The 14,334-nt window shown below is 52.3% G+C and overlaps 1 protein-coding gene across 1 annotated transcript in view; it reads left to right on the top strand.

Annotated features, from left to right (window-relative positions):
• Nucleotides 1-10,865: 10,865 nt before the first annotated feature.
• ARK2C (arkadia (RNF111) C-terminal like ring finger ubiquitin ligase 2C) overlaps nt 10,866-14,334 on the top strand; it is a 49,138-nt gene continuing 45,669 nt past the window's right edge. The window contains exon 1 of the mRNA XM_071730898.1: nt 10,866-11,090. Within this exon, the coding sequence (XP_071586999.1) occupies nt 11,030-11,090 (61 nt within the window). The 5' untranslated portion in view covers nt 10,866-11,029. The remainder of the gene's footprint in view (nt 11,091-14,334) is intronic.

Raw genomic sequence — 14,334 nt, 5'->3', positions numbered from 1 at the left:
CTGTTTTCCCCTACTGTCCCCTGAAGAGAGATGGGTGCCCTTGGGGCAAGCCATCAGGAGGCAGTGGTGGGAAGGTGAGGAGCAGGCTGGAGGTTTTAAAACACCCAGAGCAAGAGACAAAACACAGTGGGTAAATCCTGATGAGAAGAGGGGTAACTTCAAAGGCAGCTCACAGCATGTCCAGTTCTGGGCCCCTCAGTTCAGGAAGGATATTGAGGTCCTGGAGCAGGTCCAAAGGAGGCAACTGGGCTGGTGAAGGGACTTGAGCACAGATCCTATGAGGAGAGGCTGAGGGAGCTGGGGGTGTTGAGGCTGGAGAAGAGGAGGCTCAGGGGAGACCTCATCACTCTCTCCAACTCCCTGAAAGGAGGTTGGAGCCAGGGGGGGTTGGGCTCTTTTCCCAGGCAACTCTCAGCAAGACAAGAGGGCACAAGAGGTCTCAAGTTGTGCCAGGGGAGGTTTAGGTTGGACATGAGAAAGAATTTCTTTACCCAGAGGGTGATCAGCCATTGGAATGGGCTGCCCAGGGAAGTGGTGGATTCTCCATCCCTGGAGATATTTCAAAAGAGCCTGGATGTGGCACTGAGTGCCATGGGCTGGGAACCACGGGGGGAGTGGATCAAGGGTTGGACTTGATGAGCTCTGAGGTCCCTTCCAACCCAGCCATTTCTATGATTCTAGGATTCTATGTCTGAGACAAGACTCAGTAGAAAATTCTGTTTAGCTCCTCTCCTCCGCTGCAAACAGAGGATGAACCCGTCAGGTTCACACCTGGGTGTCCCCCACACCTCCTGAGAGCATTTGAGGACTTTCTCTGTGGCTGGGGTGCTGCTAAAACCTGAGTCTCAGGACATTATGTAAACCCCATCACACTTGCAGCAGCAGGAACACTGGCTCCCTGCACAGTTTGTGCAGTTTGTCCTGCTGCCTGTTAAGAGGAGGAATTAGGCCAATTTTTAAAGCATGGAGCATACTTTCCAGAAGGGTTTGAGCTCCCTGCCAGCCAGAAAAGCCCTAGAATGCTTTGTACCCCAGTGAGCAGCAGCACCACATGGTACAGCCAAGTTTTTGGAAGGGTAATGCTGAGCTCCCCTCTTCTCTGATGTGAGGCCAATGTGAGGTCTTTGCCCTGGACCAGTGTCCTGTGGAGGTTTCAGAAGGCAAACAAGAGTGTATGTACACACAAAGCAAAACTTCCTTGTAAATTAAAATGATGGGGTTGGGCTAAAGGACGTAAATCAGGATCTCCAGTACACTGTGTGCTGGAGCAACTGCTCATGAATTGGCTTGTACGAGCCCTAGAGCAGTAACCAAAGCAGAATTTTAAAGCAGAATGTACCCTGGAGAAGAGAAGGCTGCAGGGAGACCTTAGAGCACCTTCCAGTGCCTGTAGGGGCTCCAGGAAAGCTGGGGAGGGACTGGGGACAAGGGTAGGGAGGGATGGGATGAGGGGGAACAGTTTTAACTGGAAGAGGGGAGATTTAGGTCGGACATTAGGAATGAATTCTTTAATTTGAGGGTGCTGAGCCCCTGTGCCAGGTTTCCCAGAGAAGCTGTGGCTGCCCCATCCCTGGCAGTGTCTCAGGTCAGGTTGGATGGGGCTTGGAGCAACCTGGGCTGGTGGGAGGTGTGGCACCCAAACTTGTCTGTGATTCTAGGATTAAACAGGGGTTGATGCTGCCTCCCCTACCCACAGCTCCCTTTCTCACAGCATCCCAGGGGTGTCCCTGCTGCAGGGGGAACATCAAACACACCTGGTGGGGAAATTGTGTCAGGATCCCACCCCATGGAGAGTGGGAGTGGGATGTTGTGGAGTGAAGTGATGACTGCCCCTCATCCATTACTAAGCCAAACCTCCTCTCCTGTCTCAGGGATCCTTCGTGTTTTTATGAGATAAGAACATTTTGCTGTCTCTTTCTTTATCAGGTTTCTATTTTTCTCCTTGTCAGGTCCAGCTGCTCCACACTGTTTTCCAGCAGCAAGGCACAACGTGACCTTCTGGCTTATCTGGGAGTTGTTTTTCCCCAGAGAGCAGAGAGAATGTTGAATCTCTTTTTCCCACACTGAGATAGGGCATCCTGCTGCAGTCCCCAGCTTCTGTGATGGTACAGGTGCACCCGAAAACGCTCAGAAAAACTCTTTAAAATGCTTCAAAATTAGCTTTACACCCACATCCTCCCCTTCCCCTGCCCCAGGGTGGGATCCCCTGAATCTCTGGTGCTCCAGGCTCAACCCAACCCACTCCCAACCCCACAGAAAGCCTGGAGTGGGAAGATGTGGGTGGAGGTGAGGGGTCTCAGTAGGACCCCTCATGAACTCCATGACTTCGTAGTTTTTATTGTAATCTGGGCATTTTAGCTCGTAACTCCTGGGAGGGAGCAGGCCATGGGAAGGCACTAGATGGCACCAAAGCTGGAGGATAAAGACTCCAAGCTGACATCGTACCCTTCCCTGCATCCCTCAGGATAGGGGAAAGTGCCCCCTAAAACAGGGAAAGGGGCTTGGGAATGTGGAAACACCAATTTTTTTTTTTGTCTTCCCAACCATGCTGGACTGTCTGGCCTCGCCCAGACCCTGCCCAGTATCCATCCCACAGTGGGGAAATCTGCCCCAGGAACATAAAAGAACATAAAGCATCTGGATGTAATGCCAAAATTAAATCACCCAGCTGTGATTTCAATGTAATTAATCACTGACAAGTCCAGCGGGGGGTTGTTTCTCTGGATTTCCAGTCTGGGATCTGGGAATGCAGATAGGGTGGTCGCCCTTGCCTTATTATTGATTAGTGCAAAACCACCTTGAGACCAAGGAGTAAGTTTCATAAATTAAATATCGGGGAGGATGAAAATAAGGAAATAGGGAAAAGGAAAAAAAAACCCCACAAAAAACAACAACAAAAAGCACAAAAAGAAAACAAAAAAACTAAAAAGAAAAGGAAAGAAGGAAAGGAAAGGAAAGGAAAGGAAAGGAAAGGAAAGGAAAGGAAAGGAAAGGAAAGGAAAGGAAAGGAAAGGAAAGGAAAGGAAAGGAAAGGAAAGGAAAGGAAAGGAAAGGAAAGGAAAGGAAAGGAAAGGAAAGGAAAGGAAAGGAAAGGAAAGGAAAGGAAAGGAAAGGAAAGGAAAGGAAAGGAAAGGAAAGGAAAGGAAAGGAAAGGAAAAAAGAAATAAGGAAAACACAGCAAAACCTCTACTTTCCAAAAATATGGAGAGTGAATGTGGAAAGATGAGTGAAGGATGTGAAATATCCTAATGGCCAACCCTTGCCTGATCCATAGGGAGGTGCAGGGCTGAAGTGGAGGATGTGGGGTTAAAAGTGTAATCGGAAGGAGGTATTTAACCAGCCCCAGCATCCCACTCCAAACATGCAGCCCAGAAGCATTGTCAGCCCCAGCTTTGCAACAGCCATCACATGCCAGAAAAATTACTTTTATTTTTCAGGCTGCCATACCCAGGCAGGTGGAGAAGGAAATTCCTCACAGAAAAACAATTCAGTTTTAGCAAAATGAAGAGAGATAAATGGGAGGAGCACTGAATCCCCTCCCCCCTCCCCAAATCAAGAAATTGTGATTCCTCCTAAAAGAGCTCTGGAGGGCACTGGGTCCCTCCAAGCAGCTGTGAGATCCCAAAAATCCCCAGTCCTGTTGTGGGGGGGGGGGGGAAGGAAAAGCTGCTTCCTGCTTTTCTCCAGAGAAAGTCCTGGGCCACGAATCTGAAATCTGCTCTGGTAAAAAAAGTGCAGAGCGTTTTCTTTCTCACTTCCCAAATGGCTGATCTTTGACTGTGAGGTATTTACCTGTTTTCCCATTTTTCTCCACACAGAAACCAGAAAACGGAAATGCTGAGATGTTTCATTTTAAGGCTGATACATAATGTTTTTTTCTCTACATTCTCTCTCTGGACTTGTTGGTTTTTTTTGTTTTGTTGGGGTTTTTTTGTTTTTTTGTGTTTTTTTTTGGTGTGTGTGTGTTTTTCGGGTTTTTTTTTTGTTGGTTGGTTTGTTTGTTTTTTGGGTTTTTTTTGTTTGTTTTTTTGGGTTTTTTTAGAAAATAAAGGAAGTGGACAAAGGGAGAAAAAAATACTGGGGGAGAGAAAACAAAAGAGCAGAATAAGCATAGATTAAACATCAGTGCAAATAAATCTCAAACCCTCTGATGAATCAGGAGCTTGAGTGCTTGGGTCTGTGTTGCTGTCTCTCCCAGTCACAGTATGATGCTACAGAGTTTACTGGAGAGGTTTCTCCTCCCTTTTCACCCTTTCTTTGCCCATTCTTCACTTTGCCTTTCATTTTCCCACCTTCACTTTTCCCTGCAGGTTCTGTTTTTCAGTGCTGGCTTCCCAAGCCTTTTATCTCCCCTCATCTAAGACCTGAGACACTCAAAACCTGTTCTTAATGTGGTTTGTAAGGCCCTCCACCCTTCCTACCATCTTGCCCTAGAAGCACCAACAAAGATCCAGCCATGCCCACAACATCCTGGTTGTATCACCACTGACATTAAGACATGCTCCCAAGGAAATAATTACTCAAAATGTAGATGAAAATCAGGAAATAATCCAATGCTCAGACCACCATTTTACAAAGAGGTGTGCTTCCTTCCTACCAGGTGCCAGGCATCAGATCTTTCCATGCCATCAATCCCACTGCTCCCCATCCTGCCACAAAATTCCCTCTGGAGATGGAAGATGCCAGAAGTGGTCCTTCATCAGGGTTTATCCACTGTCCTGCCAGAGGTTGGCCAAAAAAAAACCCCTAAAACCTTAAAGTTTGAAGGATTCTGTCTCCTGGAGGTTTTTGAACCCGCTGATCCCATCCCAGCTTCCCAAAGGATTTCACACAGCTTGGCATCCACATTTCTGAGGGCTGTGAGGTGGGCAGAGGGACAGGAGCTGAAGAGTTATGGTCACACCCAGACCTGCCTGAACTTTCCCCCCCGTGTCACATTTTTATTTCTTGAATATCCTCTGGGTGTTCCTGGATAAGGGGAAAAAACCTCCCCTGGGATGAGATATGATGAGTTCAACTTCAAAAGCACCAGCTCCATCAGTGCCACGCATGAAATCCAGCAGGCTGGAGAACACATCAAGGTGAATTTCATGGGGTTAATTTTGAAGGAGGGCTTGTGGCAGAAGTAGGAGGGTGGCCCAGAAAGGGGGGAAGAGCTAGGACCCAACCCTGATGGAGTAGCAGTATTAAACACCAGCCAGGCAGGCTGGCAGCAAAGTCTTGTGGGGTTCTTTTTTTTTTTTTGGTGCTTTTTTTTGTTTGTTTGGTTTTTTGTTCTTTGGTTTTTTTTAATTGGTTGGAAGCAGAAATGCTGAGGTACTAACAGGCTGACTCTTGTTCTTACCTCTGCTGTCAGAGTGGTTCCAAAGAATGTTTATCAATATGGTGATAGGCGCTTTATATATATAATGGTAAATATATATATATATAAAAATTATATATATAAATATATATACACAAAAAAAATATAAAAAATATAAAAATTATATATATATAATCCACACTTGGGTGACACCAGCAGGCACTGGCCACACAGACAGGAGGATGCTGAGGGCTAATTTTAAGCATCAACCTGTGCCCCTGGCATCTGCTTGACATGCAAAACCCCAGCGATGGATCGGGTGTCCTGGAGCTGGGGGGAGGCTCACAGGGGTGGAAAGCAGCAGTGAGGGCTGAGACTGATGAAATACCCATGACAACTGCTGTGGGGGAGCTGGGAGCAGCTGCGAGGGCAACCGGAGCTGGTGGTGGAGTGGCCCCAGGCCAGCAGTGGTCCCAGGGGACCACAGGGGTGACGTCAATGCTCCTTGCAGAGTCCATGGGCATCCTGGGAATCACAGAATGTTTAGGTTGGAAGAGACCTCCAAGCTCATCCAGTCCAACCTTTGACTAACACCACAGTCAACTACTACAACATGTCCTTAGGGACCAGGTCCAGATGCCTTTTAGATGCCTCCAGGGGTGGTGACTCTACCACTGTCCTGGGCAGGACATCCCAATGCCTGACGACCTCTCTCAGTGAAAAAAATGTTTCCAAACAGCCAGCCTAAACCTCCCCTGGTGCAGCTTCCATCCATTCCCTCTGGTCCTACCATAGTTCACTAAGGAGAAGAGGATTTTTCCCTCCTCATTCCAACCTCCTTTGGGGTAGCTGAAGAGAGACCACCAGAGAAGGGCACCGCGAGGTTTTTTTTTATTTTTTTTATTTTAGGCCAATGGCATCCTGGGCTGGCTCAGGAACAGCGTGGCCAGCAGGTACAGGGAAGGGATTCTGCCTCTGTGCTCAGCCCTGGGGAGGCCACAGCTTGAGTCCTGTGTCCAGTTCTGGGCCCCTCAGCTCAGGAAGGAGATCGAGGTCCTGGAGCAGGTCCAAAGGAGGCAACTGGGCTGGTGAAGGGACTCGAGCACAGATCCTATGAGGAGAGGCTGAGGGAGCTGGGGGTGTTGAGGCTGGAGAAGAGGAGGCTCAGGGGAGACCTCATCACTCTCTCCAACTCCCTGAAAGGAGGTTGGAGCCAGGGGGGGGTTGGGCTCTTTTCCCAGGCAACTCTCAGCAAGACAAGAGGGCACAAGAGGTCTCAAGTTGTGCCAGGGGAGGTTTAGGTTGGACATTAGAAAGAATTTCTTTCTGGAGAGGGTGATCAGACCTTGGAATGGGCTGCCCAGGGAAGGGGTGGATTCTCCATCCCTGGAGATATTTCAAAAGAGCCTGGATGTGGCACTCAGTGCCATGGGCTGGGAACTGCAGCAGGAGTGGATCAAGGGTTGGACTTGATGAGCTCTGAGGTCCCTTCCAATCCAGCCAATTCTATGATTCTGTGATTTAGGGTCTCCTCTCAGGAGTTCCCCAGCCCTGCCCTGCAGCCACCAGGATGGGGATGGGTGAGAGAAGAGGTGGAGATCTCTCCTTGGATTCACTGCTGGCTTTGGCTACCTTACATCTTCCAGACCTTTTAGGAACATGGTGTAGCACCGGGCTCAGCAGAGGTAGGTTACTGGTTGGACTGGGTGATCTGGAAGGTCTTTTCCAGCCCAAAACCATTCTGTGATCCTAAGATTTGTAGGAAGTGTTTGACACAGGGAGCTCGAGCAGATCGGACCTTGCTGCCAGGAAGTTTCCCACCGCTGGCAGAATTGGGTGGAAAGCAGTAATTTTTCCATGTTGTGCTACAAATGAGGGAGTGGGGGAAGCATTTTGTTACATCATAAGCTTGGGAAAGAAATAAAAAACAAACCAGAATTCTTTCTTCCTTGGAAATCTCCTTGCTGGTGGGGATGGTGTGGGACTTGAAAATATGGAGTGTTGCAGACCAGGTCTGTCCAAGCCATGATGACATCAGGGGACAAGATCCAACCTCCCCACAGGGGACATCCTTTGGGGTCAGCACAGGAGGAGCAAAGCAGGGTGGAAAAATCTAAACTAGGATGCAGTGGGGTAGGAACTGGGAGGCACTGGGCACCTGGGGCTTTTCCTGCTGCCATCGGAGCAGCAGAAGTGTGAAATCTGACCCCCCAAAAAGAGCTGGGTTTTTTTTTTTGCTTTTTTGTGTTTTTTTGTGAATGTCACAGCTCTGAGGATGGCAGTGAGGGTGCCAGCATCAGGGAGGGAGGGAGGGAGATCCAGGTTGCTGAGCCCCTGCTTTAATTCTGATCAGGAAAAACAAAACAAGAAAAAACAAAATAACAACAAACGCCACCAAACAACCCCAAATTTGATGCAATAATCCAGGGGGACAAATCCATCCCACTTGTAGGCGAGGAGGCTGCCCAGAGCTTAGCCCTGCCAGATGCATGGCCATGAGGGATGAAGCTCAGCAGGGATTACGGGGGCTCCCTTAGTGGGAAAGCCAGCAGGGAGGGGACAGACAGCACAAACATCCCCCAGGCTGCCCAGGAGGAACAGGGCACCAACAGAAAAAACAATGCCCAGGACCCCATGCCCACCCCCACGTCATTAAAATGGTTTTAAATAAACAGGGATGAGCTTCTGATGCTTTTTTGTTGTTGTTGGTTGGGTTGGGTTTTTTTTGGGGGGGGGAAGCCATGAGGGTTCTTTGCCCCACAAGGAGGGTGACCTAAGCCCCATGGGGTTTCCTCTGTGTCTCTTTGGCCCAGACACATTTTGGTCCAGAGGGCTGGAGCAGCTCTGGAGCCAGGCTGAGAGAGTTGGGGTTGTTCAGCCTGGAGAAGAGAAGGCTGCAGAGCACCTTCCAGTGCCTGAAGGGGCTCCAGGAAAGCTGGGGAGGGACTGGGGACAAGGGCAGGGAGGGATGGGATGAGGAGGAAGGGTTTCAAGATGAAAGAGGAAGAAATTGTTTGCTGTGAGGGTGCTGAGCCCCTGTGCCAGGTTTCCCAGAGAAGCTGTGGCTGCCCCATCCCTGGCAGTGTCTCAGGTCAGGTTGGATGGGGCTTGGAGCAACCTGGGCTGGTGGGAGGTGTCCCTGCCCATGGAAAGGGGGTGTGTTGGAACTGGGTCCCTTCCAGCCCAAATCAGTCTGGGATTCTGTGATTTTAGGTCAGCAAAGTTCCAATGAGTCCGTTCTGTCAGTGAGTGGGGCATCGATAGGATGGGCAACGCTGTCCCCAGTGGGGACAAGGACAGGAACAAAAGTCCCCATGTTCCTGCAGGCAGTACCACCCTCTGCTTCAGGCCTGACTTGAAGCATGTCCAGAGGTGTCACGGGTGGGAATGTCAGCACTGGAGGGATGTATGGAGCAGAGCACAGGGCTGCGACCGAGGGTGCCACGTGTGCTGTCTTAGGGGGTGTGTGTTTCGGATCACAGGTTCATAAAACGGTTTGGGTTTGAAGGGACCTTAAAGCTCATCCATTCCCACCCCCTTTCCATGGGCAGGGACACCTCCCACCAGCCCAGGTTGCTCCAAGCCCCATCCAACCTGACCTGAGACACTGCCAGGGATGGGGCAGCCACAGCTTCTCTGGGAAACCTGGCACAGGGGCTCAGCACCCTCAAATTCAAGAATTTCTTCCTCATGTCTCATCTCAATCTCCCCTTTTTCAGTTTGAAACTCTTCTTAACTATCCCATCCCTCCCTGCCCTTGTCCCAAGTCTCTCCCCAGCTTTCCTGGAGCCCCTTCAGGCACCAGAAGGTTCTCCAAGACCCCCCCCCACGCAGCTTTCTGCTTCCTTCCCATGCTCTCTGCAGACCCCAGACCCTCTCCCCAGACCCCTCTCTTCCCCACACCCCTCCCTCTCCCATCCTCTCCCTTTCCCTCCTCCCATCCTCTCTCCACACTCGTGCTCTCCCGCCGGCGCGACCTACGCCAGGCCCCGCCCCCTCCTCCTTGGCCCCTCCCCCCGTGGGCGTGTCCCGCGTGGGCGTGTCCTGGGGGTGGGCGTGGCGTGGAGGGCATGTCCCGGGGGGGGGCGTGGCTTGTGGGGGTGGGATAATCCCTCGGGGTAATGGGCGTGTCTAGGGGTGGGCATGTCGTGGCGTTGGGGTGTGGTATAATCCCTCGGGGGGTGTGGCATGGGATTGGAGAGATGGGTGAATCCCGCTGAGTAATGGGCGTGTCCAGGGGATGGGCGTGGCGTGGCGGGGGGTGAGTGTATCCCATAGGGGTGTGGCGTGGCAGGGAGTGGGGGTATCCCACGGAGGTGTGGCATGGAGTGAGGGGTGGGCGTGTTCCACGGCATGATAGGTGTGTCCAGGGGTGGGTGTGGCTTGGCGGGGGGTGGATGAATCCCGCAGTGGGGCGTGGAGTGGAGTGGGAGGGTGGGCGAACCCCCCTGATTGATGGGCGTGTCCAGGAGGTGGGCGTGGCGTGGAGTGGGGGGGTGGGCGAATCCCGCGAAATGATGTCCATGGCATAGAGTGGGGGGAGATTTAGGAGTGATAAATAGATAAATTATTAATAAATAGATATATTACCCCTGCGGGATAATAGGTGTGTCCAGGGAGTGGGCGTGCGTGGCGTGGCAGGAGTATCCCGCGGGGGGGGCGTGGTGTGAAAAGGTGGTGGGCGCGTCCCGCGGGGTAGTGGGAGTGTCCAAGGGGGTTGGACGAGTCCCGCGGGGGGGGGCGTGGCGTGGAGTGGGGGGGGTGGGCACATCCCGCGGGGTGATGGGCGTGTCCAGGGGGTGGGCGCGGTGTGGCAGGGGTGGGTGCATCCCACAGGGGAGCGTAGGGTGGGGGGTGGGCGAGTCCCGCGGGGGCCGTGGCGTGGAATGGAGGGGTGGGCGTGTTCCGCGGCATGATAGGCGTGTCCAGGGGTGGGCGTGGTGTGAGTATCCCACGGGGGGGCGTGGCGTGGAGTTGGGGGTGGGCACTTCCCACGGCGTGGTGGGCGCGTCCAGGGGTGGGCGAACCCCGCAGGGGGGGCGTGGCGTTGGGGGGGTGGGCGTGGCGTGGGTGGGTGCATCCCGCGGGGGGGTGTCGGGGATGGGCGAGTGCCAAGGAGGGGCGCGGGCGCGATCCGCGGGGTAGTGGGCGTGTCCAGGGGTGGGCGCGGCGTGGGTGCATCCCGCGGGGGGGGCGCGGCGTGGGGGCGGGCGAATCCCGCGGGGGGGGCGTGGCGCGGTTCAGCGGCATGATAGGCGTGTCCAGGGGGGTGGGCGTGGCGTGGCGGGGGGTGGGTGCCTCCCGCGGGGGGTCGTGGAGTTGGGGGGGGTGGGCGCGTCCCGGGGGGTAATGGGCGTGTCCGGGGGAGGGGTGGGTGGGCGCGGAATGGCGTGGCGGGGGGTGGGTGCATCCCGCGGAGGGGCGTGTCGTGTCGTGTCGTGGGGGGGGTCTTGGTGGTGGTGGGCGTGGTAAAGGGGGGGAGGGGGCGTGGCGTGGAGGCTGCCGTCGGCGGCGCGCGTCTTTGTGTTCCGGCGGAGCGGGCGGGCGTCAGTCGCCGCCGCGTCGGTGCGAGGGTCCAGCGGGGAGAGGAGCGGGGCCGGGGCGGGCCGGGCCGGGCTGGGCCGGGCCGCCACCACCACAACCACCACCACCACAGCCAACACCACCACAACAACCACAGCGACCGCAACCACCGCAACCACAACCACCACAAAGGCCGCAGGCAGCATGGTCCTGGTGCACGTCGGTTACCTGGTGCTGCCCGTCTTCGGCTCCGTCCGCAACAGAGGTACCGCCATGGCTTGGGTGGGGGGTTGGGTTGGGGGTACCATCACGCCGCCGCCGCCACGGCACCGGGGAAGGGTGGGCTCGACCCTGGGTCCCCGGTAGGAAAAGGATGTGGGGGGACGGAGGGACGGGGGGGACGACGGGGACGCTTCCTTCCCCACCACCCCCCTACCCCACGGTTCGCATCCCTCAGGAGGGCTCCGCGCCCCCTCAACCCCTCCGTCCGCTGCAGGGACCCTCGAGGGGGTCCCCCTCTGGTCCTTCTCTGACTGTCCCGGCGCCCGTCGCTTGCCCGGCTCCCTTCTGCACCTCCTGTCTGTGCTTCGGTAGATCCATTTTCCTTTTCTTATTGTTTAAATTTGATTTTTATTTTTTAATTTGAACACCCCCCTCCCTCACCCACCCACCCACTTTCCCTCCCCGTGTAGCCTTTAGCCACCAGGCCATTTCAGCGTAGCTGTAGACGGTAACAGCCATTTTTTGTACCTTCATCCTGTTTTAGCTGAGTACATTGCACTGTAAATTTCTGTTAAGTGGACTCATTTTGCTGTGGTCATTTGGTCTCCTGGGGGTCTTTAACGGGGTGGGGTGGGGAGAGGTGAGGGCAGACGCCTCCAAATTGCGGTCAAACAGCACCCTCCCAGAAAAAAAAAAAAAAACAAAAAACCAAACAAACCAAAAAATGGGGAGGGAAAATCCAGGGAGAAAAACCAATTTGCCTTAATTCAAAAAGAGAAAAAAAAAAAAAAAAAAAAAAAAAGAGAAAAAGAAAAAAAGGGGAAGGAGTTGGGGATTCAGATCTGTGGTTAAACAGGGGTTAAAATCCAGCTCTCGAAAGCAAAAGGGTGTAGCACCCCTGTCCCCGCCGCCGGAGGGGACACCCCCTGCCCGCAGCTGTCCCACGCTTCACCATCACCATCCACAAGTGTCCCGTCCCCTCGGCACAACCCCCCGCCTCCCCCCCCTCCCCGGCCGCAATACACACACACCCAACCCCGTAACATTTGGCTGCGAAAAGGAAGACGACTGGCAAAATGGTTTTCCATTAAACAGGGATAACATTTTTTTCTGCTGTGCTGAATTTACTTCCTTGTTCTTATTTTGTGGGTAATTTTCTGTATCGAATATCCTTTGGCTGTGTATCTTCACCTTTTTCTTGTACTAAAACTTTAAAGCATGGTCTGTATTTTTTTACATTACCTAGTTTTCTGATGTAAATCTCTTTTATCTGTAGAGACATACCCTGCTGAAATGTAATGTGCTGTAGCCTATACATCTGCTCAGTGTACGCTGCTTTTGTTCTGTTGCCCTTCCATAGCATGGTGGGCCTTGCCTTTTTGTATTGTGTGCATGATGACATTGTTACACACGATTCCACTAATACTAATATACGATCTCTCAATAAAGAAACTAGTTTTCCTATATTAACCTAGTGTGCTTTTTCTATTGCTGTTTTCCCATTTATTGTCGTATCCTGCTGTTTTAGATTTTTTCCTTGCTTTCCCTCATCGTGAGGTTTGAGTGAGTGGATTTTTTTCCCGTAGCTCAGATATGGGGGGGAGGGGGGGGACTTTTTAAATACATTTTTTTTATTATCATTGTTTATTCCTCCCCCAATCCCATACCTCCCCTCAGCATTAGTCTGTGTGTACGTACTCCCTGGACGCACAGTCCCTGTCACCCTTGTGCTGATGCAGAATTCTGTTTTACTGCAGAATAACCAAAATAAAAGCCTCCAAAAAGTATAAATTCAAACCCTCCTATCAATCAATCAAAAAAAAAAAAAAAAAAAAAAAAAAAAAGTGTACCTGGTGAAGGGTCTGCTGCTTATTTCATTCTAGTTACAACATTACACATTACTTACCAAACTGGTACTAAAATGAGAGGGTTGACCTCTGGATGGATGTGGGGAGTAATTTCTTGATTTATTTTTATTTAAAAAAAAAAAACAAAAACCAAAAAACTTTGCTTAACAAGGGGTAAATGAAACTTGGGAAAAAAATCCCTCCGATCTCTTAGCTATATATTTAAACATGTACATATATGCGAGTGCCCTGCCCACCATCTGCCAGTCGAGAAGTTGCCATGCCTGGGTCCCGCAGCGACTGGCACGCTATAAATATCCTCACCAGACCCCTGCAAGGCTTCGGCTCCTAAAACCGTCCCAGCTGCTAATGTTGTAACTACATTTTCCTGCTTGAAGCCTTCAGGCCCACCATCCTCCGAACACCCCCTCCCCCCCCCCCCCAAAAAAAAAAAACCCGACACGATTTGGTCAGGAAAAAAGAAAAAAAGGCAAACCGTGGGGTTGGGAGAAAAAGTCACCTGGAAGCAGGGAGGGATGGATAGCGAATTGCGGCCAGCGAGCAGGTTGTGGGTTTTTTTTGTTTTTTTATTTTTTTTTCTGCAGCTGCAAAGCTGATAGTAATCCCGGTGTCACCTCTCCTGGTTGCTACACCTAGACCTCCTTCCCCAGGTCTGCAAAATGGTCTTGTAAAAACCTCCCGATTTTTTGGCTTGGATGCCGCCAGGAACTGAGGGAAGTCAGGGCTTTCCAGAGCAGGAGATGAGGCTGGGCTCGGGGTTGGGGGGGGAGCATCATCTCTCAGTTTTATTTCCACAGAGAAGGAGCCGGGGGGTGGGAGGCACAGGACGGGTTATTTGTCTTTCATGAGAGAGGAAGACAAATTCAGCAGGTCGGTGGTTACCACTGCTAAAATTTCAAGAGGAGCCGCTTGCAAACAAAACAAAAGCAAGTGGCTCCGGCAGCCCCCGCCCTGCCTTACCCCCGCATCCCTCGGAGAGACGCATCATTTTGCGAGGCCGTGCCTTCCCACCTCCCTGCTAGCTTTATCCTGACTTTGGTTGTTTTGGTTTCCTTCTCTTTCTTTTTATTTTTTTTTTTTTTTTTTCCTTTTTTTAAAACATCTCCTTATGATTTTCTGCTCCATATTTCCTTCTCCGTGTATCTCGCTGACTGTTTGGCCATCCTGTCCCCCCATCCCTGTGCCAGCACAAGCGATGCCCCCCTCTCACATCCCATCCCATCCCATCCCACCCCCCCGCCGCTCCCGAATGTAGTGTATGCTGTGGTGGCCCTTTGTTCTCCTCGCTCCATCCTCGCCCCGGGCCAGCGCTGAGCTCCGTGGTGCCTGACACATCTCCCCGTACGCATCCGAGGAGGAGGGAGGCTGTGCTTCTCGCTTGCATGAAGGGGAGACGTGCATGCCTGTCGGGGCTGGTCG

This window comes from Heliangelus exortis, chromosome Z, assembly GCF_036169615.1.
Source record: "Heliangelus exortis chromosome Z, bHelExo1.hap1, whole genome shotgun sequence".
Taxonomy (NCBI): Eukaryota; Metazoa; Chordata; class Aves; order Apodiformes; family Trochilidae; genus Heliangelus; species Heliangelus exortis.
This window is presented reverse-complemented; position numbering and strand designations above follow the sequence as displayed.